The following is a 16,678-nucleotide window of genomic DNA, read 5'->3' as shown; positions in this document are numbered from 1 at the left end:
CTCAAGCCCCAATTAATAGTCAGCTGTAATTCTAGGTCTTTCTTCTATTTCAACTTTCTAGTTTTTCTCATTTCTGGATAAGTCTGCAGTTGATAAGTCCACTTCAGTTTATGTCTGACTTGTGGTGGAACAGTAACATCCTGCAATTAATCTACAGCTAATTTAAACGGATTGATACATTCGGCATCCGATCCCTGCAAAACATTAAGTTATTTCATCTCCAGAGGACAGAATTCTTCTTCTAGTCTTACTACTACAAGCACAACTGCATGACTTGACACAAAGACGTGAATGACGGCCGAAACCTGAATGTTTACTCGCCATCATCCTGGTTAGTTTTGGAATGAGGGAGGCAGCAGCAGATCTGCTACCAGGATGTAGTCATTACGTGGGTGGACATGCAAATGTTCCAACCCTATTGGGAAACTACTGTGCATGTAAATCACTGGATTAGTGGCATCTGTCATTTGCATTGTTTTCAAAACCCTCTCTGGTGCCAGGGCTCACCACTATCTACAAAGTAAATACCCTCTTGTGTGTTGCAGTGATCCGACAGGTTTGTCAAAGGAGGATTCAACAGCTGTTAAATGTTAAATGTCTGCTAAAAACATGACAATCTTCCATTTGAATGCATTTTATTTTCGTTTATTTTTTCACTATTTAAATTTATGCTGCATTCACCTGATTTATTCTTGTTTATTCTCCCATGTTTACATTCAAGTTTCCCTCACATTAATTTATTTGAGGCGCCTGCCACAGTTAAAACATCTGCCACCACAGAGCTGGACTGCTCATTAGGAGCGCTATTGGAATATAGATGCCGTACGGTTAATCATTGCACCACACTTTCGAAGTGCAGGGTGCACTCTGGGCACAGATGGAGCAGCAGAATGTCCAGCACATTGAAAGTGAAACCATTCCTTCTGCTGGGTCTAAACATTTACATTCACTTGCAGTAGCTGCTTCTTTCATCCACTGATCTGATGAGCTCTGAACAGATCGACAGATCAGTTATCCACCCTGTTAGTCACAAACTGCTGCTGCTCATGGAAAGCTCCGCCTGCACTGCATTCATGATCCCAAATTTTTTTTACGCAGCTGATTGTATTTCAATCACCTTTGCGTTTAACAGAAAATGTCTGGAAGAAATGAACTGAGGAGGTGCAAATTCAGAATTCATGAGTTTCAAAAGGAACACAAAGACAAACAAAGCCTTAAACACACTTCATGATCACATTACCTGCATTTCCTTAAAGCTTAAGGCGAGCACAGTGGAGAGAAAAGGGGTGTTAGTTTGGTTAGTCAGAGTAGCTAAAGTAGCATCAAATATCAGCAGGCAAGTATTTTCTCTGTGAAAAATGACTGCAACATGATATCACATGCACAAACAAACAAGCTGCTCAGGTCCCGAGGTGGCAGCTCTTCAGTAAATACTGTTGGGAAACAGCTAGTCTTTACGTTACCTACTCACAAGGATTGTAAGAACAGGGACAGATGAGTGTGAATCATCGTTCCAGGAAATGTTTAAGAGGAAATTCAGTTTCCAATTATTCCTGGACTTTAAATGAACACAGCTTCCGGTTGCAACTCATTATGACTCACTCCAAGTCTGATCATGATGTAAGATGATGAGGAATCATGAGGTATTGAGTTCTTCTACTTTTGACTTCCACAAACACATTATAGTGGCAGCAGCAGGGTGCCGTAAACTTCTAGAAACATTAGCCCAAAGTCTTTAGAAAACCAAGCCTGTGTTTATCAAACGTAACGAGCAGGGTTAATGGGGTGACAATAGTTCTCTCTGTGCCGGTAATGTTTTCCCACATAAAAGTGGCTCACTCAGGTTTACTGCTTGTTGCTATTTATATTTATTGCTGCTCAAGGTAATCATGGGTACATTACAATTATGATATCTCATAAAATATAATTACAAAACAGGTTTTCTTTGTGCTTGTAGTTGTGTCTGGAGAAAACATGGCAGTGGACACCACCATTCAAAATATAATAATGATTAATATGTTATTACAGTTTGATTTGACTCAGTTTCCATTGTTTGTAATTTACTGACTCCACATGGCTCACAGTGGATGATAATCTCATTGGCTTGCCTTTTACACAGAGCATGGCTCACCATTAATGCAACACTAATGGGTTTCGGCTATACTGACTGTCACTATAGTAACTTTAAAGATCATCTTAATTGGTAGCCCCGACCATGTTACAAAAAAAAACCAATTCACATAATTTTTCATTTACTGCAATCTATACACACTTTTGTTTTGATTCTATTTGTCAAGATTAGTGGATATCCACTCTCTCCATGGTCTCCAATCACAACATTAAAGGGACTGAAAATGTTTATGTCTATATGTGGGGCCCATCTGGGTAGTAAAATGCTTGAAAAATCGGCCCTATGTGGCCCCATGCCAATTGACCATATGGCTGGTTTTACTCAAGTTGGCCCCACACTGGTTATACCAGGGCCACCTGTGTACTAATGGGTATGGGCCTAAAATGGGCATGGGTGGCTAGTCTGCACTGGGCTATTTTTAATTATTTGGCATTTCAACTTTGCTGTGTTGGTGGTGAAAGCTAACAAATTTGTCCATGTACTAATAAATCTTCTATTTTTCCAAGACTCTTCCTTTTTTGGATTTGGAATCCATGCTGAAGCTGGTTGCCAGGGGGACTAAAAGCTGGCGGCCACTATTGAGGTCCAGCAAAATTTAAAGGAACTTATTACGGCGTTTTATCTACCAAGTCATTATGTCTTGATTTTGTTAGTAGACTATAATTTTCAAAGTATGTATTAACTGAATGTCAAAACTGCCCGAAGGCAGTTTTTATCTTGTTCCAATAATAACTTTTTCTGACAAGACAGTTAACTTGTACACAAAGAATTTCGCCCTTCAGGTTTTAAGGGGCTCTGCAGAATGTGACATAATGACAAGAGATAAATATCAACTTAACCACAACATACTGCAGCACTACAAAAAATAATTTACACTTAGGTATAATCACATCCAACATGCTCCCATGAATAAAATGCACATCTTTTATCACGATTGATGCAGGCTGAATGGTTTTAAAGTGATAATGGGTGAGTGGCAGAATTTTGATTTGCCACACAGGAGGCCCATGTTTGATTTGGAGCAACTTCTCTAACTAAAAAAACATGCCAGAGCAGAAGTACACATCTGAGTATTTAAGGAGAGGGTGTGTGTCTGTGTGTAATAAGGTATGGGGTGTGGTCCAAACAAAGACAATGTCAAACCACCAGAACATTTGATGAAGTAAGATTACCTGCTCGTGGATGATGTCTGATAGCTCCTTTACCATTTCTTTGAAGTTGGCCTTGAGGCCCTCGTGGTACTCAAACTGGTCCTCTTTGATCAGGCGCTCATTTATGTCCAGAGCCATACTGCAAGCCTGGACAAAACGCCTGCAATTATCATAAGTAGGATGACAAACTTAATTACATACTTCAATGACTACTTATAAAATCACTGACAAACAGCTTTGAAAAGTAAACAAAGTGACTAAGAAATGAGGCAGAGTGAGCAGCTCAGGTATTTAATCACAAGGGAAATGGGTACCTGAAAATGTCCTTCAGGTCTTTGACTTTCTTGTTGCCCGACTGGTTGGATTTACTGTCATCCAAGAATGCTCTGGCATACGCCATGGGACCTGCATTCACCTGCAGCAGAACAAGCCCAGAGGTGTTGAGCATTCCTCGTCTCTGATCAGCGCACAGATACTGATCAGCATCTAACATTTGGGCTGACACTTAAAGGCACAGGTCACCACAAAATCAAAAACACATATTTTTCCTTTTACCCGTAGTGCTATTTAGCAGCCTGGATTGTTTAGGTGTGAGTTGCCGAGCGTTGGAGATATTGCCTGTAGAGATGTCTGCCTTCTATCCAATATAATGGAACTAGATGGCACTTGGCTTGTGGTGCTCAAAGCGCCAAAAAAATAAGTTAAAACACACAGTTATTAAAGATAATCCACAGACCTTGATGTGGACAGTTTAATGCAGGAACTTTTTCAATTTTCAACCAAACTACACCTGCCAACTGTATCACTGCCAGAAGGAAGTGTGCATCTACTTGTTGATGAGAGACAGCCTGTTACGATGAATACTTCTGTGATAAATGATATTATTGTCGTTTTGAGACCTTTTAATGTCACTAGTATAATAATGCAAGTACACCTTGATTCCCAAGAATATGCAGACATCCCAACTGGAGAGTAAAAAAAATACAATAAAACTTAACAGCCTCAAAGCAAGAACAACTAGACTAAAGTGCAGCTCCTTCCCAGAGGCTGAGGCTTATGATCTCCGTGACCTAAAGTTTGTCCTCTGCACTTTTGCTTCACTGCTGCTTTGTAGTATTCTTTAACTTGCTGCTCATTTTTTAACTGTGTGTTATTTATTATCATTTTTTAGGTTATTTATTACTATTTATTTATAAGGTCAATTTTAGCTAATATTATTAAACTGAAACTAAAACTGTAAATGTATGTTACTAAATTAGAGACTTAACGCAAAATTTGGCCAGCAAAAGCAAAATCAAGTAATCTCTCTTGGGACTAACGGACAAGCTTTGCAAAGCTCCGTTAACATAACATGTTACATAATCTGGCCGGTGGAATGCAGACAGCTCCCGGGGACGGACTGCCTGGTTTGCAGGAGGATTTACGAAATGAAAGATGAAGTTGTTTGAACAACTACAAATGACAGACTTTTTGCCTCTTTACAGTGCAGCTGCAGGCTACCCGCAAGCTACACTGTGTCGTCTTTGAAGTGTTTATTTTTCTTTGGACATGGGCAAGTTGACTGGCGTGGCTAAAATATGAAATTCTGATGTAAACAAACACGAACGCAAACAAAACAGGGAATATTCAGGTGAGCTGGCAGTCGATGCTTCCTTTGTGCAATTATTCTGTTGGTAGTTGTAGTTCGGTGAAAAGAAAATAGTTCCTGCATTATCTATTTACAGCAAGGTCTGTGGATTATCTTGAGTAAACAGGTCATGATTTATGGAAATAGACATTGCTGCTGAATTTTTTAAACTTATTTTCACTGGGTGCCACAAGCTGAGTGTCATTTAGTTCCAATATATTAAAGAGAAGGCAGACATCTCTACTCCCAATATCTCCAACCCTCGGGAACTCACACCTAAACAATTCAGATCAATAAATAGCACTTCGGGTAGGAGGAAAAATATGTATTTTTTGATTTGAGGGTGAACTGTCCCTTTAAATACTGACCCCTGCCCAGTTTTACACATTAACTGTCATTCCTGTTTCTTCTTTACACATATTTCATGTCAATTCAAACATGACAAATATAAATCAATGGTTTGTATTTTTCACTGAGCTGCGTTTACCTGCACCGAGACGCAGCCCTGCAGTTTGAGCTGCAGCTGGATCATGTCCACCTCCTGGCTGGAGCATAGTTTTGTCAGCTCCGCTGTCCGCGCCTTCATCTCGTCAATGGCCACGTCCACCGGCTTCAGCTCCACCTGCTTTTCCCCCACCACCTCCACGCGCTTCTTCACATACGGAAAGGTGTGGGCAGCTGGAGATAAGAGAGCAGGTAATGCAGGTTAGCTCTTTTATGCAAATATAGTAAAAAACAATAAACGTGACATGCTTCTGTTAGGGGTTATCATGAGGTGACCCCTCTGGTTTTTGTCTTCAAATGTGAAGACAAAAGCACATTGTGTGAATGTTTTTGAAGCTGTGGCAACACTATATTTGTTTTGATGTTGCAAAAAAACATGCGGAAGAATAAGATAAAGTATCTGTTGTTTTTTTTCTTCTCTTTAGCACGTACAGTAAAGCTGTGTGCTGCAATAACTGTGCATCATTATGACAACTACATGTGTTAGGTTATCGAGAAAATCTAACATGGCTTGAGGGTGCTCTTTAATGCTAATGAGATAAGTCAGAGATACTGTATCTAACAGGGTGTGCCTACAGTAACCAGCTGTTCTTATGTTTACTGCAAATGAGGAGGTCACAGCAGTTCACATGTGTTCAGATGGGTGAGCAGTCAGTAGTTATTAAAATAAACCAATGCACATCTGCTCTGTTAGAAAAGGTTCAAGTTTTTGTACAAAACATTAAACCTTTGAAACCAGTAGCAACATTCTTTTTTTTCCTGCTCTCAGAAGTATTTAAATCCTTATCTGAACATGACCAAATTGCAATTTCTCTCAAAAACTAAGGAAGACGGCAATGTGCAAGTTGGTAAGAAATGTTCCAGGAATTGCAAGAAATTGGTACACTTAGTATTTATGACATAAGCTCGGGGAAAATGTCAACTGAAAAAAGAAAAAAGCTAGTTGAAAACTGTGTTTTATAATCATAATTTAATATGCAAAATCATGTTACAAAATTATTATACATTTCTAAGCACCTTTTCCAGGCCAGTTCCTTGTTTTTTATGTCCTTTTTTTAATGACTAATTTTCTTGTATTTTTTTTTTTTTTTACACATTTTTTGCTTTTTTGGGGGCCATTATTTCTTTCATTGCTCATTGCTTTCTTTCCGTGTTTTTGAAAAAAATCAAGCCAGTTTGCTCAGGATTCGAAGGGTTGACTGACTTCAAATTAATGAGATGGACAGTTGAAGGTTTTGCTGTGTCATCGCTGTGATATGAGTCATCATGATATTGAGATGAATACATTATTAAAGGAATAGCAAGGATATTTTGAAGTGCAGTTATTTGGGGTATTTTTTATATTATCAGTGCATTACACACAGTAGATGTCTGTCTGCACAACCCCAGTTTGGAGAAGTGCCATGAGTGCTGAGTAATGTGCTGCTGTGGGCTGAGGCCAGCAGCCAAATGTATTTAACAACCTGAAGAAAAAAAAAAACAATATCCACACTGACAAAAGCTATACTGAGAGTATTTTCACTGCTTTACCATTCTGTCAGACAGTGCTGACTGACATCTGTTGTATGTAATACACTGACTATGGATAAGTACCTTGTACAACCCCACTTCAAAAAAAAAAATGTCCAACTATCCCTTTAATGTAGTGTAGTCTCTCATATGAGATACTTTGTGCCTTTATCGTGTTAAACACAAGGGATTTTTCTGTGAAGGAGTGTGTTTTGCGTACTTGTGAGCACACTCCTCCTCTTGCACTGCTCCTCCACTCCACCGTGCTTTTTGCCTGACAGCGTGTAGGGCGTCTCGAACACAAAGCGGTTGATGTTGTGGCACTTCTCAAAGTCAGTCTTCTTCTCCGGCGCTTCCTTCTCCTCAAAGTACGGCTTGACGAACGTAACCTGGATGTAGGCAAACTTGGTGTCCAGGTCTTTGGCGTTAACCTGTGTGAAATATTTGGAGAGCAGAGCAAGATAACTGAGTGTTAAATTGAAAAAGCCTTGTCTTGTTGAAAGTGCATTGCTAAGGAATAATATAAATATGCGGCCTCATCAACCTCCACTGACTTGTACACAAGCAAAGAAATACAATTTTAACTTGTCAGCTGAGACTTCACAATAAAACTGTGGAAAAGAAACTCAACATTTCCCACATTTTGTTAGACAAATAATATTTTCTAAATAAACACATGAACAGGGTTTCAATGCCAAAGTTCTAATTTTCATTTCTGACTGCCATTCAAAGTCTGAAACCACACATCAAGATACTTTTTCCCAAACTTTTCAAACCTTCTACCTCCTCCATTTATCTACCTTGTTTGAGTCCTGTATTATCCTGACGTTTTCTGGCCCAAACTTCTCCCCGTAGAGCGTCAGCAACCTCTGAGAGATTTCGGACAGGCCGGTGAGTTTGGGCTCTTTGTAAATGTACTCCTTCCCATCCTCCTCCTCAAAGAAGCCCTGGATGAAATACACATGTTCACACAACCCATTTGATTCAGTATTGAGTCTTATAAATGTTTGAGCGTTGTTTTCTGCTGTGTAAAACTTTAACTGCCAGCATCAGATAAAGAAAACTTGATGTGATGTTTTAATATTGCTTTCTGCACAAGTAAGATGCAAAACATCCACCACATCGTGCTTTACTGGCAGAACACATTTGCATGACACAACATTTCCTGAATGTGTCTGTTTCCTCCTCACGTCACTGCAGCTATTTGCTTTCATTTGTTACATTCTCTGTTTTGAATCTGCTTGCTGCCATGCTTTGTGAACATAACCTTTGCACAGTGAGAATAGTTATTGTGTTGCACTTGGCTGCTATTACCAGTGTAATTACACTGGTAATTTTAGATTTTCAATAATCTGTCCACTTTGTAAAGGTTTTTGATGCATTCTTATGCAATCCACACAAATGGATGGAGACAAGTCAGGTCAGCCATTCTTCATGTGTCATGATGGCCTGGCATTAACTGTGAAATCCAATACCCAGCTTGTGCAGATGGCATCGCATTACATTTGCTTTGCACTCTTTTCATGTATTAAAATAATACTGAACATCCTGCTTTGTGTTTGTGCAGCTGCAGCAACATTACTGGAATTTATCGCCTCAGTCCACCAGAATACAAAAATAAAGAGCCTTGTGATGATGTGTACTTCTAATTGTAATTTTTTTTAACAGAAGCCCCAAACACTAACAATACCACTGTCTTCAAATTGTTTCCCAAACAACTGATATGTGCTACCTCTGTGACATCATGTCACCAGTCACATCTTTTGACCTGCCAGAGCGGAGCTTTAAGGAAAACTGTGGTATTTTTCAACCTGAAGCCCCCTTTTTTTTACCATGTTTTTGTAGCAAAGTGACTAATAGAACAACATTTTTAAACGAGTCCCAGATTGCATGCAGCAGCAGCAGCAAAATAGGCTGCAATGTAACCCCTCAGAGCATTTGTGAATTGTCAATTTACAACTACTAAAAGTTGGGGGGGGGGGGGGGGGGTGCCACTGGTTTTTATAAATGTCTGGCAACATAATGAAAGGATCCCTACAGAGACAGACCATTTTTTTAATAAATAGTATTTGTAGCATGTATAGATTCAGCTTCATTTCACATCTAACTGGCTGAATTAAGGGTTTTTCTTTTTCAACAAAACCAAAGCTGGTGATTGTTGGAACAGTGCAAAGACAAAAAAAAAATTTTTTTGTTTCTGTTGACTTCAAATGAAGTTTGTTTTACGATGATAAAATTGCTGTATATTTAAATGGAGTCCGGTGGGTTTGGCAATTTTGGGGCTATCTTACTCTTCAACAAAAAGGTCTATCTCTGTAGGGATCCTTTCCATAATGTTGTCAAACACTCTAATAGCAATCTGAGCCTGTAAGTGGAAAAAAAAGCACTGCTATTGGATATTCATTGACGGTGCCCAATTGTCCCTTAACGTTACAATGCAGCCTGTTTCAGGGCGGCTGTCTCCAGAGCTTTTGCCCAATGCTGGACCGGTTCCCAAAATGTCATTTCCATTAATCACTTAGACACAGAAACATGGGAAAATAGAGTCCAGGATGGAAAATACCAAAGTTACCCTTTAACAAGGGAAGTGTAATGCATGTTTGCAATGGGTTTTTTTTCAGTTGTGGTGTCGTGATTCAATAGAATTCTCATTTAGGTTGTAATTCTATAAAGAGGTAGGAGAATGAGTCACCACCACACCTATTCAATGTACAATTACCCAGCCTTTTATGTGCAGCTTAACAGCATGTGCCTCAGGTGAACTGTGTTAGTCATTATTGTAAGTGCATGACTCAACATTCAAAGCATTTCTTCTTTCAACCTCTACATCAATTTTAAACTACTTTTTGAATCATTTGACATTTGACAGTGTGACAGTTCAGCTGCTAGCTTTTCTTGCGATGTATTTCAGCTCTTAGCTTCTTTCAGTAATGTAGTTCGGCTTCCAAATCTGCCAGTTTTACGCCTCAGTTTGCAAGTTTTTCAGTAATGCTTTGCAATTTCAGCCTTTTTCATTCACAAGCATTTTCTGCAGAAATACTCCTTCTAGTTGCAACTGTAGCCCTTGTAAATGCTTGTTGACCTCACCTGTCCATAAAAAGCCACTCTGAAGTACGTCCCCAGCAGCCTGCGGCCTGATTGTATCACCTCCATGATCTTATTGTAGGCTCTGTGCAGGGTGTCATACAGTCGGCTCAGTTTCTGAGGGAATAAGAGCATTGCCTTTAGTCTGTTTTCAGATTATTTATAAAGAAACTGAACAGAACATGTAGAAACAGGCCAGGAAGCCTTGACAAACATCTCACTTTCACATGATATAATTAAGTCTGTCTTCTTGTAGGAAAGGTACCAATTTGCATGTTCTGTGTGGGTTTTCTCTCATGCATCAAACACAAAAAGATTAGTCTAATTAAAAACTATAATTGACAGATATTAACATGTCAGCCTGTGTATTAGCCTTGTGATACGCTGGTGTTCTCACTTTCGCCCCGTGTGTGTAGTGAGGCCCCTGACCTTGTACTCTGACTTTGCCCCACCCTGATGTTGTTTTCAAGAGCAATAATCAAGAGCTATTAAAAGCACTTTATAACAACCAAATCACATCCATAAAAGGAAAGAAAGTGACCTTAAAAGGTACTTAGAATGATTCCACTGCCATCATGTTGTGTAACTGAAGTAGCTGCTTTTATTTTATTTCCACAAGCACATGCAGTACTTTCACCTGCTTGCAAAGTAAGATGAAAAGATAATAACAGCCCTGCAACAACAAGTCTAAACAACCAAGAAGTTTATTGATGGGTGGAAAATTAATTGGGTAAACTCTAAACACTAAACACATATTTATATCAAGAAACTGTTTCTACCAACCAAAGTCCTTACATAGGTGTGATTACTGGCTCTTCATAAGCAAAAGGACGTGGATAAATCACTTTGTGAGGAAAGGCAAGAAACAGTAGCTGCGTGTTTACGATATGATATTTGAGTGTGTGGGGGCTTTGCTACGGTACCTCATACTCATGACGCTTCTCATAGATGGGGATGATGAGCTTGGCAATGTGCGTGATGAGCTCATAGCGCTCGGCTTTCCACAGTGCCTCAACACAGACCTCCAGGTGCTCCACCAGTACTTCCTAAAAAGGGATAGAAGAGGGCTTTTTATTTATCCACATTCACTGTATCAAGTCATCAGATCAGCACATCAAGTGCAAATATTCTATTATAGGATTTAAATGTAGGTATCATTTTACAATGTCCAATACTAATGCTGATTCAATAAGCAAGTTACGGTGCAGATTAACCCTTTGAAACCTTAAACAGTTTTCAGTTTTCTTGTGCTGCTTTCAGACACCTTTCAGAAGTGTTTAAACCTTCAAAACATGAGCAGATTGGTTTGATTTATTTTTTTAAAAAAGTGGGAAAAAGCAATCATCAACTTGGCATGAAATGTCCCACAAAATGAAAAAAATAAAAAATAAAAATAAAGTTTATATTTATTAGTTTTTATTTTATTTTATCACTTTTTGTTTAGGTTATTTTCTGTTTTGGTCTTTGGTCTTGTAAATTTTCACTAATTTCTTGCTAATTTTTCTTAAGGTACTCATTGCCTTATTTCCATGTTTTTCCAAGAAAGCAAGCCAATTCACTCGGGTTTCAAAGGGTTAATCAAGAAACAGAAACATAAGGAGATTTCTCAAATTTAATATAATTCTGTGGCAGTTAAGTAAGCTGCTGAAGTAAAATCAGGGCATCTGGATTGACTAAGTTGTTTTTGTCACTTCACATTGTCTTACACAATGAACAAAATCCAAGCACCGTTGGCCACACCTCAGTGTAATAGACGTCTTGCATTCCAGTGTCCTCCCTCATGGCAGCTTCCTCGTCGATATTCAAGGTAATCCTCTTAAAAGCTGCAAGGCCACTTGGGAACAACTCTAATGAACAAACACAAAAGAAAAGGTATAAAAAAAACTGATAGACATACATGTTTGGCCAGAGGGAGGCGCTGAAAATCTTGCGATGGCAAAACAAAACTAAAAGCCATAACTGAATTTCAGGAATTATATAATGCTTTTTTTTTAAAAAAAAAAACTTCAGAAATAATGTTACTTATTATCTGGTATCTTCATATATGTCAGGTGATTCACTGTTCCTCAAACAGGCTGGATGTCCTTTTCCTTAAAAAGAACTAAAAATCCTAAAATTAATCGCAGTTGTACGCCTTCGCAAACCATGGAAAAAATGAATGCTTCACGTACATATTGCCCAAATTCTAATAAGTTCATCATTGAGTCTAAGTGAACGTTTGTGCCAAAATTTTAGGAAATTCCCTGAAAGCCCTTTTTGAGATATCGGATATGGATTCAAGGTCACAGTGACCTTGACCTTTGAACTCCAAAGCCTAGGTAGTTATCTTTAAGTCCAAGTGGACGTTTGTTTCCAACTTGATAAAATTGCCCCTAGGTATTCTTGAGATATTGCGTTCACGAAAATGGGACTGATGAGCGGAGAGACAAGCCGAAAGCATAATAAAATTAAACAGCTTTCCTTTGAGGGGATATATTGATTGTGAAGATTAACTCACAACTGGTAACAAGCCTTTTTAAGTTTATGGGACACTCATGGGCACCCATAGAGCCCATTTTCATTCAGATATCTTTTGATGAGAGTTAAAGGGACCCTTTTGAATGTATGTTATCTGGCCAAAATTTTGCCTAAATTTGGAGTATTATTAAGCTTTCTTGCTGACAAGCTATGCTAACATGGTTAGTACCAGTGGAAGCCCTGGTTTGTGTAGTATCACAAGATACCACTACATTCACAAATTCCTGGCTAAAAATATGTCAGCCTTCAATTATTTTTGCCAGGTTAGGCCAAATATTGTGGCCATGCCCCCCTCCCGGGGCCCCCAACTTTGGGGCACCACTGGCACAGCATCTTAGCAACTGGCTCTCAAAAAGTGAAAACTCATGAAATTCCAGGAGGAAATCTATATTAGTCATGACTAAATAGGAGGAACTCTTTGAAAATATACATGTAACAGACAGAGAGATTAAATGTCACGCTGTATTTGGTTGCTCGTGACAACCCAATGACAAATCACTAATAAAAGCAGAGACACTGTGTACACAGACATGGTGCTGCCTCTGGTCTAGCCGTCAAACAAATTTTTCAGAGATAAGCGTTACCTGTCGACCAACTGTTGCACCTCACAAATTATCGTTGACATTTACTGTTGACATTGCTCCAAGATAAATACCATTTGTTTAGATTATTTGACAACAGGTTTTGCATTAAATTAAAATGGCCATGAAACAAAGCACATTGTGAGGCTTTGTTTTTGCCAGATGTCACCATGCTGGTGTTACAGTACGAGTCTGTGGAGTGCTTGCATGCTGTTTCCAACAACAGTCAATAAACAAACTGGCACATCTTTCATCAGCAGTGCAGGCACATCATGTTAAAAAGCATGTTTGCTGCAGAGGGTTAGGCACATTTCTGTAGTCTTGTCCTCATCATGTCGGTTAAGACTGTAATTTAACTCCTTATTTGAGATGGTTTGAGGTCAGCAAATATTTCTCTTGATGGTTCAACCAGCAGGGCTGTTTAAAAACACTGCACACACTGCTTGGTGTTACAATATACGTCAAGGTTTTCAAATATTAACATGGACAAAAAACACAAAAAAACAAAACAAAACATGATTTTTCAGGAATCCCCCTTTTTTTTGTTGTCTGTCCCGGCGTTTTTCAAACACATGAGATTCTATTTAATTTCAGCATCCCAAATGAGTTCAAGGACTGCCGGAAATTTAGAAATCAAACAATTTGTTTTTTAAAGTTTCTGTCAATTATAAATGGTGTCATTTTGAGGACTGTAACATGCCTTTCAAAAATTTAAGAAAAAAAACCCAAAAAAACTTGCCCCCCAAGTTTTCTATGAAAATTGCCTAAAGCATTTTAAAGACAAAAGAAATCTTTTTTCTTTTAAAGAAAATAATTGCTAAAAAAAACATGCCTTCTAAACCTGTTTTTTTAAAGCAAAGAAAATAACTAAAAAAAAAAGCTTAGAAATTGTTAAACAATTAAAAAAAATAAAAATAAAAGGCAGAAGATAAATATATTATTCACTTTTTAAACAATGTTTAAAAATGGGTTAAAAAGAAATCTCCAATTAAATTTAAAAGAAAAAAGCCCTCAAACCTGCCTTCCAAAGTGCTTACAAAATGATTTGACATGCCTAGTGGGCATACTTGAAGGGAGATATGGAATGCGAGAGAAAATAAAGTTTTGTGATGAACAAATGAACAAAATCAACTAAATGTTGTCACACGCCAAAGCATATTAAAGCTACGTTACGCCATCAGCTGCAGAAAATAAATTCACCATTATGTTACATTCATGCAATGTAATAGCCATGGGAGCGTCACAAAAGGAGGTCAAAGCGTTGTTTGTGTGTGTGTGGTCTTACTTTTCCTGTGCAGGTATTCTGCAACCAGCGCAGCCACATGGACGTAGCACATCGCCGCCTGTGGAGACAACAACAGGAGATTTAGTGAGCGTTTTTGCAGCAGAAAAACAGGACCAAGAGTGATAAAATTCACTTCTTTATGAAACTGAAAGGAAACACGTTGCCACAATCAGTAAGACAAAAGCGAAACAGCAGTTGGCAACTTTAACTGTAATACTTCAAATTGTTGCCATTGTAATGTCATTATATATCAGTGGGTTGACTGTTTTATTATGTGTTACTCATGATTTATTGTGTTAAACTGCAAATTTACAGCAGTGAGAGACCTTTCAGCCACACCTTCTCTCTAAGCTTGTATCTGTGGAACAACGTGCACTCAGGCCAGGTGCCAGGTGAAAAGTATATCCGTTTTAATTTGATGCATTCAATCTCAAGTGTCCCTCATAAGGTCCCTTATCTGTCTCTTATCTAACTGAGACATTTTCAAAGGTCCAGTGTGTGGGATTCAGTGGCATCTAGTGGTGAGATTGCAGCCCACTGAAACTTGTCCTGTGTGCCGAGCCTGTAGAGGAGCTATGATGGCGAAAACACTAATGGCTCTAATTAGAGCCACTGTTTGGTTTGTCCATTCGGGGCTACAGTAGATACAACATGGCAGACTCAAGACCACCTGCATGTAGATATAAACGGCTCATTCTAAGGTAACTAAAACAAACTAAAACACAAAAACTTCTTATTTTCATATGATTATAAACTAAAAAAAGAAAAAAAGAAATGTCACATGTTTTATGAGTCTCTTTCAAGTTACTGGGAGGAATTATAATTTTTGTTTTCGTTTTTTTCCTTTCTGTGTATAGCATTGTTGTAATTAGAAGAAATAAACCCAGAAATAAAACAAAATATGACAAACAAAAGGAGATTAAAAAATATAATATATTAATAAAATATTAATAAAAACATAAAATAAACAAAAACAAAAAGGAGGTACCCCCCCCCCTCAAAAAAAATAAATAAATAAATACTAAACAAAAAATAAAACTGGATAAAAAAGAAAATAGAAAAAATAGAAAATGAATAAACATAAAATCAAAATATTATAGCACATTTAAAGATTAAAAAAATAACAAAATAAAATAAAAACTAAATGGAAAATATCTTATCATCTAATCAAATATTTAGCATAGATTTGCTGAGTTTATTGTGCTTTCATCCTATTTTCCCTGTTTTTGAATCCCTCTTAGCCTGAGTCTGTCTCCCTTGTTTACACTGAAATAGGATGAAACAGCCAATGTTTATTTCTTAGTAACAAATTTTATTAATTTTTTTGGCAGCTTCACCAAAATTAAAAAAAAAAAAAGCAGTTTTAACACAAAAACACTTTAGGTTGTTCACAGACTATTGTGGTTACTTATTGGTGTTTGTTCAGCTGATGGTCACTGCAGCCCCTGAGGTAAGTGAACAGCTTTGTAACATTTGGCTACATTTTGTTTTGGATGGACCAGGAGTGATAAGGGAGTAATTCTTCCCTGAAACTTTATGGGTTTGAAATCAAACACTGAGGGACTGACTCACAGTGTGCTGCGGGAGGAGAGTGCGCTGTAGGTCAGCCATTCAGTAAGATGTTTGCTTTGGCGTTTCACTGAGCGCGGTTACTGTGCATGTCATGGCACCACTGATGACTCTTTTATTGATCAGTGGCAGGTGGCCGTTACAGAACACGTACACCAAAGCAGCTACACATAAGAACACTTTAGTTCAACAGTTCAACATCCACTTGAGCAACGGGCAACATTAAAAAATTAGCAAAAAAAAGTAAGCATTTTATCATTTTTTTGTAACATAATATTAAATGTAAAACTGTTCTTGTTATAAATATAGTTTCTGGGACACTTCATACTATTTGTTTGTGGATAATACTTTAATAATCCTTCTCTCCTTTAAAAAAAATATTATTTTTTAGGTAATTTTCTTGCCACTATTTACTGTCATATAATTTCAAATATAAAATTGTTATAATTCTAAGCACATTTTTAAAGTTTTTTTGATAGTTTTTTTTTTTACCTAATCATCCTCTGTTTAAAAAATAAATGAATGGGGGGGTAATTTTCCTGTCACATTTTACTAATTTCTTGCAGTTTGCAGGACAATTTTTGCCCACATTGCCTTTTTTTCCCTACGTTTTTGGAAAAAATCAAACTAATCTATTCAGGTTTCAAAGCTTGTGAATGGCAAGAAAACTGATATTGATCCAGGTTTTAAGGGGTTAAAATGGACCGTTTATAAGAAAAC

At 37.9% G+C, this 16,678-nt stretch overlaps 1 protein-coding gene across 2 annotated transcripts in view; it reads right to left on the bottom strand.

Moving 5' to 3' along the window:
• dock11 (dedicator of cytokinesis 11) overlaps positions 1–16,678 on the bottom strand; it is a 93,741-nt gene that overhangs the window by 6,896 nt on the left and 70,167 nt on the right. For both annotated transcript variants that reach the window (XM_042512383.1, XM_042512384.1), the window contains 9 exons: positions 14,390–14,447; positions 11,747–11,853; positions 10,930–11,052; positions 10,010–10,123; positions 7,723–7,869; positions 7,143–7,353; positions 5,397–5,587; positions 3,597–3,697; positions 3,304–3,442 (listed from right to left, as the gene is read on the bottom strand). In XM_042512383.1, coding sequence (XP_042368317.1) covers positions 3,304–3,442; positions 3,597–3,697; positions 5,397–5,587; positions 7,143–7,353; positions 7,723–7,869; positions 10,010–10,123; positions 10,930–11,052; positions 11,747–11,853; positions 14,390–14,447 — 1,191 coding nt within the window. The remainder of the gene's footprint in view (positions 1–3,303; positions 3,443–3,596; positions 3,698–5,396; positions 5,588–7,142; positions 7,354–7,722; positions 7,870–10,009; positions 10,124–10,929; positions 11,053–11,746; positions 11,854–14,389; positions 14,448–16,678) is intronic.

Source organism: Plectropomus leopardus, chromosome 23 (genome assembly GCF_008729295.1).
Source record: "Plectropomus leopardus isolate mb chromosome 23, YSFRI_Pleo_2.0, whole genome shotgun sequence".
NCBI lineage: Eukaryota > Metazoa > Chordata > Actinopteri > Perciformes > Serranidae > Plectropomus > Plectropomus leopardus.
This window is presented reverse-complemented; position numbering and strand designations above follow the sequence as displayed.